The sequence below is a fragment of the Peromyscus maniculatus genome, chromosome 3 (genome assembly GCF_049852395.1).
Source record: "Peromyscus maniculatus bairdii isolate BWxNUB_F1_BW_parent chromosome 3, HU_Pman_BW_mat_3.1, whole genome shotgun sequence".
Taxonomy (NCBI): Eukaryota; Metazoa; Chordata; class Mammalia; order Rodentia; family Cricetidae; genus Peromyscus; species Peromyscus maniculatus.
Genome location: NC_134854.1, coordinates 158,160,628 through 158,177,551, shown reverse-complemented (window position 1 = coordinate 158,177,551; position 16,924 = coordinate 158,160,628). Strand labels below are relative to the sequence as shown.

The window sequence follows — 16,924 nt, the reverse complement described above, 5'->3', positions numbered from 1 at the left end:
CATCGTAGTCCTGTCCTTAGAGAATAATACATACCCTATAGGGTTATTATGAAAATTGAAGGTGTGTGTGTGTGTGTGTGTGTGTGTGTGTGTGTGTGTGTGTGTGTGTGTGTGTGTAGTGCTTTGCATAGTGCCTGGCATGTTGTGAATCCTCAAAAAGCTCAAACATCACTATGAAATTTAGTATTTTAGTATTTTGGTAAAATGAGTTCCCATCTTGTGATGTCTAATAAAAAACAAATCTTATTCCACAGCCTGACCCACTCCCTATAGGGACCAGAAACTCGACTGTATGGATAAAATGTTGAAAAATATTTAATTACAGCTTTTGTTAAAGTAAACTGATTTGAACAAAATTTTAAACCATTGATTATGATCATGTTTATGGAAATATGAAATGGAAAGAAAATACTACATTTTTTAAATGAACATAATTTTTAAATAAACAGGAATTATTTACCTGTCGTTAAACTAACCAGGAAAACACATGTATTTTATGACTTCACCATTTGGAGGGTTGTGGGAGCCCGTTCTCGGGTTCCTCGTGGCTTTACCCAGCAGGTCCACATAGAGGATGATCAGGACCACGGGCCTGAGTGCAGGGGTCTGAGATGGTCTGCACTTGGCTATGCTGGGGGAGGTCTTTTGCTCCACCCCTTGGTGTCTCTATAAATACCCTGGGGCAGAGACAGTCGGGGCCCATTGGAAAAGGTTCCAGGCCCTCTCGAGGCTACCCTTTATTTTCTATCTGTTTATCTCCACAAGATTCTCCGAAATAAATCCTTCTATCTAATATTTCCTGCTGCTCGCACTCAAGAAAACTCTGGGGAGCTGTGGGGTTGGTGGGTAAACGCCCCACAGAGGGTATGTTCTTTAACTCATAACCCAAATGGAAGGGCTCCGAAGGGGTCACCTGTGCCTGGGTACCCTTCCATTCTCAATGTGCCAATCTGTCACATCGTTTTACTAATTTCGTGACATAACAATATCATACATTCCTGACAAAACATCTTTAGAGCTTGGTTTTATTCTATTTTTTGTGTACGTAGAGCACGAGCAGGGTGGTGGAAGACACTGGGTGTCCCTCTTCGCCACTCTCTGCCTTATTCCCTTGAGACGGGGTCTCTCGTGGAACATGCAGTTCACTGATTGCCTAGCCTGGCTGGCCAATGAACCCCAGGTATCTGCACGTTGCTTGTATATATTGTATTTAGTTATTGTATTTATTGTATATAGTTTTTCTTATATTAGTTAAAACTTTTTTATTATTAGACAAAAAAAGGGGAAATGTGATGATATTTTATTTGTGCTGAAATGTGGTAATATTTTATTTGTATGTTAATACATAAAGTTTGCCTGGAGATCAGAGGAAATAGCAAGCCATTTGAAGTAAACACAAAAGTCAGGCAGTGGTAGCACATGCCCTTAATCTGATCACTTGACAGGCAGGGTCCTGTGTGTTCAAGGCCACAGTAGGGAAAGCCAAGTGTGGTGACATGCGCCTTTAATCCCAGTACCAACCATAGAGACCTGGAGGTCTGTACAGACAGGCAGTGACAAGGAAGTGAGGTAGCTGGGCTAAGAGCCAATGAGAGAGCAGAACAGCAAGGCAATAAAGGCGTGGGTAGACAGGAAGTAGCTCACTTTGGAAGCTGCAGCATGGTGAGGTGAGATTGGCTATTTCTATTTCCCTGATCTCTCTAAGGCTTTCATCCCTATATTTGGCTCAGTGATTTTTATTTAACAAGACCGCTTAAAAATTCATCTACAGCACGTCTCTGTCTCTCCAGAGGTGGGATTACAAACGGGGACCACCATGCCCTGCTTTGTTATTCGGGTTCTGGGGCTCAGACTCACATCCTGTGTGTAAACGGGTTACTGCTTGAGCCCACCTCTTTCCCACTCCAATCTGAACTCCTTCAAGAATGGAATATACAACCTCTTGGGAAAGAATCTAAGGAAGCAGTCTTGGGGAAAGTTTACAACATATCACTTTTTCTTTTATTTGTATAATTATTAGGCTTTTGTCTACTGTGTGCCTATGTACGGGAGGCGGGGGTGGGGGGAGTCGGAAGACAACCCACAGGACGGTTCTCCCACCACATGGGCAGGAATTGAACTTGGTTATCAGGCTGAGCAACGGACCTTTATCCACGGAGACATCGCTCTGTCCCATTTTTTTTCTTTTTCCTCTGAACAGAAAAGACTCCAGAGCTAGCACAGCTACTGTTATTTATGAGTTGTGTAAGTGTGATAGAGTTACTCCATTTCTCTACACTATTTACTTAAAGGGGCTAGTCTGCTCGTGTATCTCTGGAAGATTCAATAAAATAATCCATGTGACTTCAAGAGAATGAGGCAATTCATAGGCATTTATTCTTTACTAATAGTTTCCCATATTTTTCTTATATACTTCCAGAGATGCAAAAACAACTTTACAGGCTAAAACAAACTAAGAATTGTCCCAAGATTTATGAAACCATAGTGAGAATTTACAAATGTTACACACGAGAAAAACCAACCACTTCATCACAGCCCAAGCCAACGAAACCACAAGAAGCACTATTAGTGTTTGGGTGGCGACCACACCTTGACGTTAGTGACAGACACTGGGAAACTATGGTAATGCCAATCAAAGAACTTGATGGCTGAAATATAACCCAGCCACACTCAAATTATGTCTTTCCACACTCAACAGATTCCTCGGGACACAAATGAGTGAAGCAAGAAGAATGTGACACCCTCTCCTCATCCCTACCCGCCCCTCTCCACCCTCCCACCCCCAAGGAAATGACAGGAATATGGTACGGGTCTACTGGACTGCTACTGGACTATCTGAGTGGACAATGTTACCAATGACAACATAAAGGAAAGAGATGCCCCTTCCAACACGATTCTCCATGAGGTATGATTACTCAAAGAAGTTTCAAAGCATCTTCCTTTCAAAATACTGAGTTTCCTGTACATCTTTTCAATCACCCCTGTAAGACAGCTGACAGTTACTGCCATATTTCAGACATGAAAGATGCAATGTGCAGATATATTAAAATCTTATCCCTAGTCCATAACATGTCTTCCAGTTCTGAATTAGCTTGTACTTCCTCAGGCTGGAAAGATGGCTCAGTGGTCAAGAGCACTGGTTGCTCTTGCAGAGTACCCAGGTTTGAGTCCCAGCACCCACATGGTGATCAAAATCATTCATAATTCCAGTTCCAAAGGATCTGAAGCTTTCTTCTGACTCCCATGAGTACCAAGCAGGCACACAATACACAGACATACGTGCAAGTAAAATACTCATACACATAAAAATAAAAAAATAAAAGATTGTACATCCTCAAATATTTCCAGTGGAGAGTCCCATACACATGTACACACACACACACACATAGTCATAAACACACACACAACACACAAGTGGATACTACAAATGAAACACATTTTCCGGAAGCAAATGGAAGAACTTCACAAGGTAATCAAAACCTAGATTCTGAAAAGAGGACAACTCTCATCTAGTTTAAATTATTCACTTACAGTTGGGCACTGAAATCCTGGCTTTCATTCCAGGGTATGAAAAGTTCTAAGATCATTCAAGAATATAAAATAATTATTTTTGTATACTTCCATATATTAACATTTTTGAAGTCTAAAGAAAGTCCCAGAATACACAGAGAAAACAAGCCAGGTATGGTGGCATTCGCCAATAATCATCTTAGCACTGGTAGAGACTAGAGGGTCCCTAGGGCGGCTGCCCAACTATCCTAGACAAATCAGCAAGCCAATGCCAAGAAGAGACCCTGTCTCAATAAATAAAGTGGATGGCAACCAAAGAATGATACCTCGGGCTGTCCTCTGGCCTCCACATGTACACACATACACACACACACACACACACACACACACACGCACACGCACACGCACACATGCACGCATGCAGACATGGACACCCCCACTCGCATGTGTCCACACACACATACACACAACGTTTTACTTCTTCCGAGGCCCTCTGGCAGAACAAGGCACTGCAGTGCTCACGGTTTCTATCAGGATTTTCCAGAGCCTGTGTCTGCTAATTAGTGATGTCAATTGACAAAGTCAGCGAACTTTCCAAGCTCCACTTTTCTTCGTTTCACAGCCGTTTTTCAAGTTCCAAGAAATAATGTAAAAGCAATTATTTGGATGATTGTGAAAGTAATCAATTAATTGTGCTTCTTTCAGATCCACCTTTAATAACCGGTACATGGAAAATGAGGAGTAAGCTCTGGTTTACTCTAACAGCTTAAGCTGCTGGAACTGAGAGTGCGGGCCTTGCCACTGACTTAGACAACTCAGAAAGCGCCTTGGGGCAGATCTCTGAGGAGAGCAGAGGGACAGGCATTCTCAACCACCACAGCCTTGAGAGCAGACAGGCAGAAACGAGTACATCACAGTGAGGTTGCGGCACCTTTGAGGGATGAGGATGGACTCCACCTGCCATGGGAAGTAAAGGGCACTCTAATCAGTGAGTGCTGGGAACTCTGGGGTAGGATCTGCTGAGTACAGTCAGCAGCACTGGGCTGGGAAGATGTTCAGGGTCTCAAGAATGTTATAGACAATGGAACTGACCAGGTGAACACTCATCAAACAGGTGACTGTATAAAAGCTTATGGGAACAAGATTTCTCAGTAACGTGCAAAAAGGACACAAATATGGGAAGGAGGATGTGAGGATAACACCGGAGGTTCTGGATCATAATAGAGATTATCTGTGAATTCAAGAGCTCTAAGATGCATGCATACATGCATACATACATACATACAAAGGAAGAGGCAGGCAGGCAGGCAGATGGAGACACACCTATACATGTGTATTCAGGAATGTTGTGTCTATGCGTACACTCAAGCATTTGCAAGGTCTGACCACTGAGCAAGCCTAGCAACAGCAGCATCTCAACAGCGGTGAGTGCATGTGGCACCCAGATCTTAGTTTCCCCGATGAAAGGGATCAGAGCTCCTGGAAAAGAGGGTCAAGGCTTTAAAGAGTCAAATAAGCCCGGATTATCTTTCATAACAAAGAAAAGTTCTAAAGAATGATGGGAATGTTGAAAGGACACAGGAGCTGGTTTGAAGTAGCTCCCACGGGCCAAATATCAGAGTATCAAAAATAATAATGGCATTATGACCTAACAATGGAAGGGAGCCTGTGAGAGGAGGAAGGAGAGGGACGGGGAGAAAGACACATGAGTTCCTCTACACAGTCACACGTATGTCCCGAAAGCAGAGGGAAACCAAAGGGAGGGAGTGGCCTAGGGGGGGTGGGACAGTGTGTGGATATGATAGAGCATGAGGGTGTGCACTATGAAAATGTCATAGTGATAGTGAAAGATCACTGCCAAGCATAAAGGAAATCTGTGAGTTCTTACAGAAAGGAAGGAGAGAAGGGAGGGGGAAACAGAAGCGGGAAAGGAGGGAAGTGGGCAGGGCGATAAGTTTAGAAGAAATGATGTAACTATGAATTGCCATTTGGCAACAACTACTGGAATAAATAACTGAAGAATTACCAATGGATGATGAGATTCTGGATACAAGTTGGATCAGAACTGGGATATTAACATAGTCTGAAATGATAGCTATTCATAATCTACATTAACTACCTATTAAAATGAAAAATATTTACTAATTTTATGCTGGAGAAATTTGGCAGAAATCATCCTAACCCAGTAAGATTTAACGTCCTCAAGAACTGGACAGATTAACAACCTGTGACCCCCAAAGAACAGGGAGAAACTTCAGCATGTATCCCATCAAAAATACATAACTTGAACCTAGTAGACGAAAACTCCAAACCAATCTGAGCTTGGGGATCTGTGGGGAGCCCCGGCTGGTCTCCAGCTTGCTCTATAGCTGAGGATGACCTTGAACTCCATCCTCCTGCCCCACCTCCCATGGGCTAGGTCTGCAGGCGCGCACCACCACCACTCTTGTGTCATGAGATACTGGGGCTCAAACCTAGGCTTCCTGCATGCTGGACAACCCCTTTCCCAACTGAGCTACATCCAGTCCCTGAAATACAGCTTACAAATCATTAATAACAGAGGCCTGTACTCTTCAAAAACAAGAACGGAGCAGGGGCCATTCCAGTGAAGAAGAAAAAAAGATTCGTAAAGATGCCATTGGGCGCCTGAAACATCTGAACGCAGTCTGTTCATCTAATGGTCAAACACGACATAATTCTCTGGCTTGGCGTAATCTTGCCTTCACTGCTTGAGAATACACAGTAAGGTATTCAAGGGCAATGCGTCAACAGGTACATAAATTACTCTCAAATAGTTTATAAAAAGTATACATAATTGTATGTATATACATATCGTGTGTGTGTATGTGTGTGTGTATGTGTGTGTGTGTGTGTGTGTGTGTGTGTGTGTGTGTGTGTGTGTGTGTGTACACAAGCAAAAAAAGGAAAACAAAAAAGCTAAAAAGACAACAATTCTATAACAGGAGAAACTGAGTGCTGCATAAACTTGAGTTCAGCACACTATTTTTGTAATTTTCTGTAAGTTTAAATAAATTACTCAAAACTAAAACTTAAAACTGAATTTGATATTTTTTATAGTTTATTTAGAATCTAAGTATTTTTCTTATGGGAGAGCTTTTGTGACCACCAACCAGTCTGTGGTGCTGAAAGTTTCTGAAACATGGTTTTATATGGAACATATTTTATAACCTGCTTACCCTGATGTTACAGCTTCCTTTCTGTGTTTTTACATAGAGGTCTATGACGCAATTTTTAATGGCCATACAATCTTCCATCATACAGATGAAAAATGTACTCAGTCATTTTTCTGTTGTTAGAAGCCTAAGGTTCCAGATTTGGGGCTGTGATAAACAATCCTTCATCGAAGTCCCGACAGGAAGGACCTTGCCTACCTCATCACTCTATCCCCTGGAGCCTTTATTATTGTTTTTTCTGTTCACACACTTCCAAGTAATGTATGTTGATTGTTAAAAATTCAAACATTACAAAACTGAGAATTCCTCATTTAAAGAGAAAGAAAGAAAGAACAATTCTTGACACGTACCAGAAAACTAATAATTTGGAAGGCTAATATAAAATACGACTGACAAATAAAAACAGAATTCAAACACCACGACGGCAAATTAGTCAAATAATGCAAAACTTAACAAAACACACACACAGCGAAGTGCCTGGCGGTGAGGTCACGTGAAATCTGATAATAAATGTTGTGACTTATAATGAGGCTTTCAGGATTTTGAAGGGGGTGTACCAGAAGCCCAGGATATATCACACTGCAGGTACTTAATCAATATTGTCACACAACTCATAGGAGTCATCTCCAGCCTGTCCCTGGGGTCCCTCCCCCTACCACCATGCTGACTAGACGTGGAAGTCAGAAGCCAACCTCTGCCCATCATTGCTGGCTGGAAACCAGGTGAGGCTGAGTGGGCGGAGTGTCCGTGACAGCAATCAGAGAACTCAGTCTCCCCGGAGGTCTCTGTGCATCAACAGCTTGGGGGCGGGGGGGGGGGGGGGGGCCAGGAAGCAGAAAGAGTCCGATTGCATTGTGGTCTTGTTTTGCTTTTTGGTTTTGTTTTGTTTTGTTTTTCCTTACATCTATTTTTTTTAAACTGATAAATAAAAATACAAAAATTGCTCCAGTTAATGGGGTACCACGAGATATTTCTTTCAATGAATGTATGTTTTGTTTGATATTTATGTCAAAGCAGATATATCTATCTCCCCAGACACTTGTCATTTCTTTACAGTGTCCTTTCAGCTTTTTGAGATGCAGTACCTAACTGCTGTCCACAGGCTCCCTACCATGCAACAGCTCCCCCCAGCTGCCCGCTCTTAACTCCCTAACCGTGACGAACCTTTCCCTCCGTCTGATGACAGACTATTTCTGCAATGCTGCCCCCACTCCACCACCAGGAGCCATAGAATTTCCTTCTCTATTGTCAATCTCACAGCAGCTGGGAACCCACAGTATTTTCTGGAAAAGCATAGTTCTAACTATAGAAAACCACGCCAGTTTATCTTGCACATATAAAGTAAGACTCCAAGTCTTTAGATACCATGACTCCTGCCTAAGTCATAAAGCAATTTCCTTTTGTTTCTTGCTATTCAAAGGGAGTTTAAGAAATAATTGCTAGTGAACATATCTAAGCAATTATTTTTGAGTACTAGAGAGATGTTCAACACTGCACAAGAATGTCCTGAAAATAATGCTTAAGATAATTATATGTACAGTAAAACACTTAATAGAAAATTGTACAGCAACCTTTCATACCAAAAAAGTCATAAAATGTTCAAGAACAAGGTTTCATCCGCCAGAGCAATTAATTAAACTTGTAAGGGTAAAATAGAGATGGGCTTTATAAATCACCCTGCAATAAAATAACCCACAAGAAATAAAACACACACATTTTTGCCAATACTATTGAAGTGTTGAAGAATCATAGCCTAAAAACAAAAGCCACGAAAGCATCCAGCTGCTGCAAGTGTCTCTTGCCTCTCTCTGTTATAAACAACCTGGGAACAGAGGAACTGGATTATGGATTATGTGATTCCATTCCCAGAAAGTATCTATAGATTTAGAAATAGCTTTTCTGATGAGCTATTATTATTAATAGTTCTATAAAGGAAAACAAAAATAAGTTCTTTTGGGGGTCTCCCATTTTTCTTGTGCTTAAAAAAATAAGTAAATAACAAAAGGCTGATTATTGACCCAATTTCAGACACTCAGAGTCCAGCTAATGTGAGGAAATGAAAGACGCACTGGCTTTGCCCTTGGAATGCCATTCTCTCGCACTGAAACGAGAGAGTTGCTAAGTGTGTGCTACAAACCAAGCTTGGAGACCAACGAGGTGACCATCTGAAAGATGGAGATGATGAGGCCATGTGACAGAAGACAGACAATACCCCCAACTGCTACACTGAACACATTATACCAGGAAATGTCAGTGTCTGGACCACCTAAGAACCATGACCACAGATGCCCCATGGACATTTGGTCCCCAAAGCCAGAGAAGGGAGCTCTGGTCCTAGGCTCACAGAAGTAGACTCCTAAGCAAGGTCCAAATTTGAGAACATCTCCATGTCACTGGTAAATATATCAGGTATATCTGGGTAGCAGAAACAAGACCACTCCTATGTATATCAGCTACGGAAGGCATGTAATTTATCAAAGCCTGCTCATACAGTTTATGTCTGATGAGGGCCTTGTGGCAAAAGCCTTCTTCAGAAAAGCTCTCCAAGAAATGCAATGCAATTTAAGTGTCAACGTCAACACTAATGTGCGTGTGTGCGTGTGTGTGTGTATGTGTGTGTGTGTGCGTGCGTGCGTGCGTGCGTGCGTGTGTGTGTGTGTGTGTGTGTGTGTGTGTGTGTGTGTGTGTGTACTATAGTACATAAACCATAGTATAGGAATATTACTGACACTAAGAATTCCAGAAGCCTTGAGAGATTCTCATAGGGGCAGGAGACTCTTACTCCATCACATCCAAACCTCGGTTCTGACTGTACCAGAACTGGTCCAGGAATGTGTGGGAAGGGTGTAATAGGCTTTCTTGAACCACCAGCCAGCTCCCAAATCATGGCATGGAGACTTATTAATTATGAATATTCAGTCTTAGCTTAGGCTTGTTTCTAGCTAGTTTTTTTTTTCTTTATAACCCATTTCTATTCATCTGTGTACTGCCCTGAGGCTTGTTTACCTTATCTACATTCTGTCCATCCTACTTTCCGGCTTCCTTGGTGTCTGGCTGGCTGGCCCCTGGTGGGCTGGGCCTGTCAGGCTGGCTGGCTCTCCTTTCCTCTCTGCTCGCCAGGCCCGCCTGTCCCTCCTTGGCTTAGTTATTGGCCGTTCAGCTTTTTATTCGACCAATCACGTGCCTTGGGCAGGCAAGGTGAAACAGCAACACTTCTTTACATAATTAAACAAATGCAGTATAAACAAATGCAATACATCTCTACATAATTAAACAAAAATTCTATTCCACAACAGAAAGGAGCTGGATCAAAAACTTGGGAAATGTTTGTCAGGCAATTCTAACAGCCAACAACACCCCCATCACTGTGTCCTAGGTGACAAACAGATATATATTTGTCAGCATGAGCAGGAAAAGTAACGTCAGGACAGCTCAGTGTGAATGAGTTAAACATGACTGATAGGAAAAGGCTTAACAGAAAAGAACCACGCTACAAAAAGTGCTATATAAGTAGAGACCCCAGCAGTCAGCGCTGCTCAAGGTAGGACGCATCACCTCAGGGATTTCAGTGTTTCCTGAATGCCTCACCGCATTCACAATAACACAACCACCAACAAAATCATCCTGAGTAATCAAGACAGCACTAAATCTAGTAAGATTTCTTTTTTAAATTGTTAAGAGGGAACAGTAACTATTCTAACCCATTTCTTTCCCATGTGGCTAGATTCCCTGATTTCAAGAGGACTCACTGCTTCTGAGCGCCTGCTTCTCTGGAAATGATGCTGAATAGAAAGGTGGACAGGAGTTGAGAACACTCATAACAACCAGGCAAATGAGGATGCTAGTGCTTGGAGGTCCCAATGTAATGGAACCAGGCTCTCTACAGGGGTAGAGAAGTGATATGATGCCTGCCTCTGGCCTCCTTGGGCACCAGGCATGCCTGTGACGCATATACATAAATGCAGGTAAAATACTGACACAGATAAAAAATAAAAGGAACAAAGGATAAGAACGGGAGTGGGGTGGTCTGAATAAGAATTGCCCCCATAGACTCCTGTATTTGCATGCTAAAGGAGTGGCACTATTTAAAAAGATTAGGAGGTGTAGCTTTATTGGAGTAGGTATGGCCTTGCTAGAGGAAGTGTGTCACTGGGGGTTGGCTGTGAGGCCAAGCCAGGGCCAGTGGCTCTCTCTTTCTGCTGTCTTTGGATCCATACTTCCAGATGGTTCCAGATACTGTTCCAGCACCAAGTCTGCCTGAGTGCCTCCATTCTCCTTGCCATGATGACAATAGAGTAAATTTCTCAAATTATAAGCAAATCCCAATTAAATGTTTTCATTTAACTCATTGCCAAGAGTTTCCATGGTCATGGTGTCTCTCCTCACAGAGCCGAGAGCACCCAAGGTGGACCCATATGCTTCTGGATCATGAGATGTGGTCAGGAGGCATTCTAAATGGTTAGGTCAATTTCTGTTGTGCTTTACAAAGGGTAACATTTAATCTTTATTGTCCACTTGCTGGAATCTAGAATCACTCTAGAAAGAAACATCTGGGCACAACTGTAAGAGAACATCTAGCCACCCTGAATGTAAGTGGCAGGAGCCTTCCTCTGGGGCCCCACACTGACTTAAAAGGAGAAAGTGAGCTGAACACTGCATTTATCTCTCTCTCAATCACAACTTCAGATTTTGTTGTGATTTCTCTGCCATGATGGACTGTCTCTCAGACTGTGAGTCAAAATAAGCCATTTCTTCCTAAGCCATTGGGTATTTTGTTACAGCGATGAGAAAAGCAGCCAATACACAGAGTAACTTACGAAACGGAAAACACAGAGGAGAAGGCCCAAGGCACAGAACCGTAACAGCTGGTGGGCATTCCCCAAAATTAATATGAAACTCCTAACTCAGTAAACACCTAGTATAAAAACAGGGCCATGAATAGCACGACACGTAATCAAGCTGAGAATCAAAATGAAGACAAAACGCTGCAGTGGGGAAAGGCTTAAGTCACTGCTGGCTTCTACTTAGACATGAGTTTCCAGCACTAAATGTTCCTTTTCAATTTGGTTTGGGTCAAGAGGTTATTAACACCATAAAAAAAAGTTAATGGAAAAGTATGGTCTAGGACAAAAATGTGTTATTATATTTTGTGGAAATGCCTACTTTAGGGAAATTATTATCTCAAAAACAGCCATTCCTAAGTCTGTTAAAGGATAGCCAATTACATCAAAACCTATCTCCTATTGGGTTTTATTTTTCAATTAATAGAACTTGAGAGACAGAAGCACAAGTTAGAATATAAACAGCACATATATGTCTCCACTTGCTTATAAAAGACATATATTCCCAGATTTATTTAAAACATGACACATATTTACAATATCCACAATTCTGAAATCTGTGACGACAAGCAGATCAGTAGAATACACAAGAACAAGAATAGATATAAAATATGACTTTTAAGAAGGATTAAGAATACCCAAAGTACACATAGACAACAATACAAAAGGGGGGCACAAATGAAAAAAGATGGTTCTCAACTGTCAAGAACGGTATCGATAGGAGAGGGGCAGGAAATGGGAAAGACTGTGAAATGCAGCTAACGCTCCAAGCTGAAAACCACGTTTCCCAGCTTGACTTGCAGCCACTGGTGGTGGCCATGTAAGCGATTCAGTCAAGGCAACAGGATGCGCTAACAGGGTTTGGAGACTTTAAAATGGGGCAGGCCCTTCTTCCCGGCCTTGGAAGGGGAGGCGTGAAGGCTGGACCTTCAGAGACCACCTTAGACAATGGAGGGTCCCTACTGTGGTGGTAGACACACATGCTTCAGAACCAGAAGATGGAATTGGTCAAGGTCTCTGGCATGACACCTAAATACTTCCGTCTGAGCATTGTGTAACTAAACCACTGACGGAATCTCTGTCACCTCCTAACAAAGCACAAATGGTTCACGGGAGCTGAACAATGGAATCAGGGTTGACAGACAAAGGTTGACAGACAAGCCTAACAGTCTTCTCTCTCAGCCCTGGTTCCAATATCTGTAGTCTCAGTTAACAGGGATCAACTTCATCTGAAATTACTAAATGGAAGGTTCCAGAAATAAACAATTCGTTGGCTGTACGTGGCACCGGTGGTGAAATCTCATGCATCCCATTCTGTCCGGCCTTGGATGTGGAACATCTTTTGTCCGGCATGTCCAATTGTATGTGCCACCTGCCCCTTAGTCACTAAAGCCATCTTGGGTATCGGATACATCTCAGTTAACGGGGATGCATGGTGGCTGGCAAGATGGCTCAGTGGGTAAAGACGCCAACAGCCATGCCTGGTGACCTGAGTTCAATCCCCGGGCCACACATGGGGGAAGGAGAGACCTGACTCCCAAAGTTGTCCTCCGATCTCCAGCTGAGCCCTGGTATGTACACACGTCCTCATACACACACAAATAAATAAAAAATAAATGCACAGTGACCCACTGACCCTCCACACTTAAAATATGTGTTTTATTTAATATGTACACCTACCAAGAAACAATATATTATCTTGGTATTAATTTAGTTTCATTTAAAATGTTAGCTAAGTTACTTGCTTATGGCAATTTTTTTGAGAGTGTACTATAGTTACTTTAGTTATTATTAATGTCCTCATCTTTAGGATACAAGATATATACAAGAATAGATAAAATCCATTTGATTATTTCATACCTCGTTGTAAAAACAGAATCCTGTTACTGGAATGACATTATCTTATTTCAGCCTGGTGTGACAATGAAACACTAACCCTGAAGATGAATATGCAATAGCATTCACGGTAGTAAAAATACACTATTAATAGGCTTATTAATAGTGCACATCCTCCAAGTCCACAAAGATTAAGGTAAAAATGGTGACCTTCCCCAATATACTCAAATAAACCTTGCTTAGAAGGCTTGCCTGGAGTGATTTATGTATTGAACAACAAAACAGTACAGAATAGAAGTAACTATCCCCCAAAAGAAGCAAATTAATAACTTTTAAACTGATTTTACTGCACGGAATAACTATGCACCTAATTACACAAAGGGTCACAACAAGTTTCTGCAGACAGGGAACGGCCTAGACTTATTAGGGCCTCAAGAGAGCACTCTTAGCCATGTTTCCTCTGACATTTGACTTGTGATTTGGAACCTGATTCCCAAGTCACACTGCCTCCCTTCCAGATCCCCACATAACCCACCAGGAAGGTCTGGGGCCCCCTGGGAGCAAGGACCTGCACCCACCTTCCCAGCTGCCGGTCAGCACCAAGGTCCTGTTAATGACCACGTCGATTTCGGTAGCTCCATCCTCGACGGCCAGTCTGATCTCTTCCAATCGTGTCTTTAAATGAGTCTGTCCAGCTGGAAAGCCAGTGGCCACTGGGAGAGATTTAAAAGAAAGAAAACGGAGGGGGAGAAAATGAGGGGGGGGGGGGAAGAAAACACATTCAATTGGTCAGTTCCTAAGTCCAGCATTTAGAGAGGAAAGCATGAACGGTACCTTTACCATCACTCACAACACGAGACAACGTGCAGGGCAGAATGTGAGCGCACATCCGCTTTAGGGGCAATGGTGGCGTGACCCTCTCTGGAGGAGCAGAAGTTCAGTTGCTGCAGAGATGTTTGCACGGCACACTTAGTACGTTAGCTGACAGGAATCACATCACAGGTGGGGCTTTACAAGACAGACACTGGGTGAGTCAAGCTGGCTGCCCTGACTTACCCATTCGCCCCGATCTGATCTCGACTTCCCCGTGACTGGACTTAGTGAACTAGAACAACCAAATCATGAGACAGAGTTCCCGCAATGTCTCTCAACACAACCAGCCAGCAGCCGAGACCACGGAGAAGCCAGGCAGGAGAGAAAGCAGCTGTCCCCGCAGGAAGGGGCCGAGAATGCAGAAAGGAAGGACTAACACACACCTACGGCTTTGTGAACTAGAACCTTTCCCCATTCATCCCATCTCTGCGATCCTAACCACGCTTGCTGTCCTTCCCTACAGCTATAAGCTCCTCGGCTCTGCTATCGTAGGCCTGACATATTGCCCTGTCATGTAACTGAGGGGCTAATGCACTGAGATGGTGAAAACCAAGGGCCACAAAGGTGGAGCTGCCAACTGCGCTGGGAATCCTCTCTAACAGGAGACACACAAACAGGGCACAGGGGCCGCGGCAACGGCTCAGTGCTGAAGAGCACAGGCTGCTCTTGCCAAGGACCCAGCTTCGGCTCCTGGTACCCACACGGTGGCTCACAACTGTCTGCAACTGTCTCAGAGGATCTAACGCCTTCTTCTGGCTTCTGTGAGGGCTCACAGGAACTTGATTCCTAAGAACCCATGCAAGCACAAACATAAACATATAAACACACAAACATAAAAAATAAATCTAGGGGCTGGAGAGGTGACTCAGAGGTTAAGAACACTGGCTGTTCTTCCAGAGGTCCTGAGTTCAATTCCCAGCACCCATAGGGTGGCTCACAACCATCTGTAATGAGATCTGGCGCCCTCTTCTGGCCTGCAGGGATACATGCAGCCAGAACACTGTATACATAATAAATAAATAAATCTTATATAAAAAAAAAACTCAATCTCTGAAAGAATTAAAAAAAAAATAAATCTTAAAAAAAGATATAGTACATCACTTTTCATTAATAAAATAAGCAGCTGATCTTTATAAACTCTTTCTTTTCTTTTCTTTTCTTTTTGAGACATGGACTTTCCATGTAGTCCAGGCTGGCCTTGAACTAGCAGCAATCTTCCTGCCTCTGCCTCCTAAATGCTAGAATTACAGGTTTGTCCCACCATACCTGGCTCAGATTATTTATTTAAAGTACCAGGACATTCTTGTAGGCTTTTTAAAACTAGAATCTAACACTATCTGTCTCCACCTGTCCATCTGTCCATCTATTCATCCACAGACACATGCACTGAGGCTTTTTATAGTCCACTTATCTGTCATTTACTCATTTAATATGTGTGTGTCCATGCACACGTAAGGTCAGGAGACAGCCTGAGGGAGCTGGCTGTCTCCTTCCACTGTGTGGGCTTCAGGGATCCAACTCGGTAGCCAGCAGTGACAAGGGGCACCTTTATTTCACTAGTGGCCTTCACAAGTTGGTTCTGAGGGCTAATTCTCTCTCTAGCTTATCCCATACTTCCTAGTTGTTTTTTTCCCTGACATCAGCTAACTAACTCACCAGCATGAAGCCAATCATGTCAAGCTCTGCTTAAAACCTTCCAGATGACACTGTCATCAGACACCACGCCACCAGCGATCAGCAGCTTCCCCAGCTCCCCCTCCCACAGCCACCTGGCCATCCGGCCTTTGCACACTACAATCACAAGCCTTTCTGTTTCCTGAACACACTCTGTGCCTTTACATACGCTGGTTCCTGTCTAAATAGCATTCCCTGACTTAGCAAGAGTATCAGGATCCTCCTCATCCCTCAAAGCCCAAGGCAACGATGGCTTGTGCTGGGATGAATTCTTAGTCTTCGGCCTCAACCGCGGCTGAGGAAAGCATTCCCTGCTCAGTTGCCGCATGTCACACACACGCAACAGATGTGTAGACATGTGTGTGTGCACGACAGAGCTGACACTATGACTATAAATCTGATGGCCCTCATAAATTGAAGGATTTCCTTAAGAGAACAGAGACATGGTTCTATATTTTTAGGACTTAATATGTCAAGGCTTGGGGTTGGTGGAGTTTTTTTGTCTGATTTAGAGATTTCACTATGTGGCCCAGACTGGCCTCAAACTCACAGTCCTCTCCCTGAGCTCCTGAAGTGATGGGATTCTACACATGTGACACTCAGCCTACTTTAATGCCTCCCTTTACCACATAATTATTTTAACACATACTAAAATCATGAATCAACACAACTAAATACATGAAATCAACACAATCACAGTATAAGTTTATGGAGGACGCTCTATGCTGACTGTGCTAAAGAACTTCAGATGTGTTGAAAAATAACAAGGGTAAAAGCCGCTGCACATCTTACCTGATGCCACGGGGATGCTGCAGCCTGCGGCCTTGAGAGCCTTGACGGCGTCGCCCACCCGGGCGGGATAGACACAGACCGCAGCGGTGGTGATGCCTGGGGGGGGAGGGGGCAGAGCAGCCTACGTTACATGGAGTTCGGTACAGACACCACACCTTCAACATCACTTCTACGACAACACTGGCAGAAATCCAAGGAGGGGGA

The 16,924-nt window shown here is 43.2% G+C and overlaps 1 protein-coding gene across 1 annotated transcript in view; it reads right to left on the bottom strand.

Moving 5' to 3' along the window:
• Positions 1 to 16,924, bottom strand: part of Dera (deoxyribose-phosphate aldolase) — a 79,405-nt gene that overhangs the window by 39,442 nt on the left and 23,039 nt on the right. The window contains exons 4-5 of the mRNA XM_006976500.4: positions 16,721 to 16,816; positions 13,960 to 14,094 (exon numbers count right to left, since the gene is read on the bottom strand). Coding sequence (XP_006976562.1) covers positions 13,960 to 14,094; positions 16,721 to 16,816 — 231 coding nt within the window. The remainder of the gene's footprint in view (positions 1 to 13,959; positions 14,095 to 16,720; positions 16,817 to 16,924) is intronic.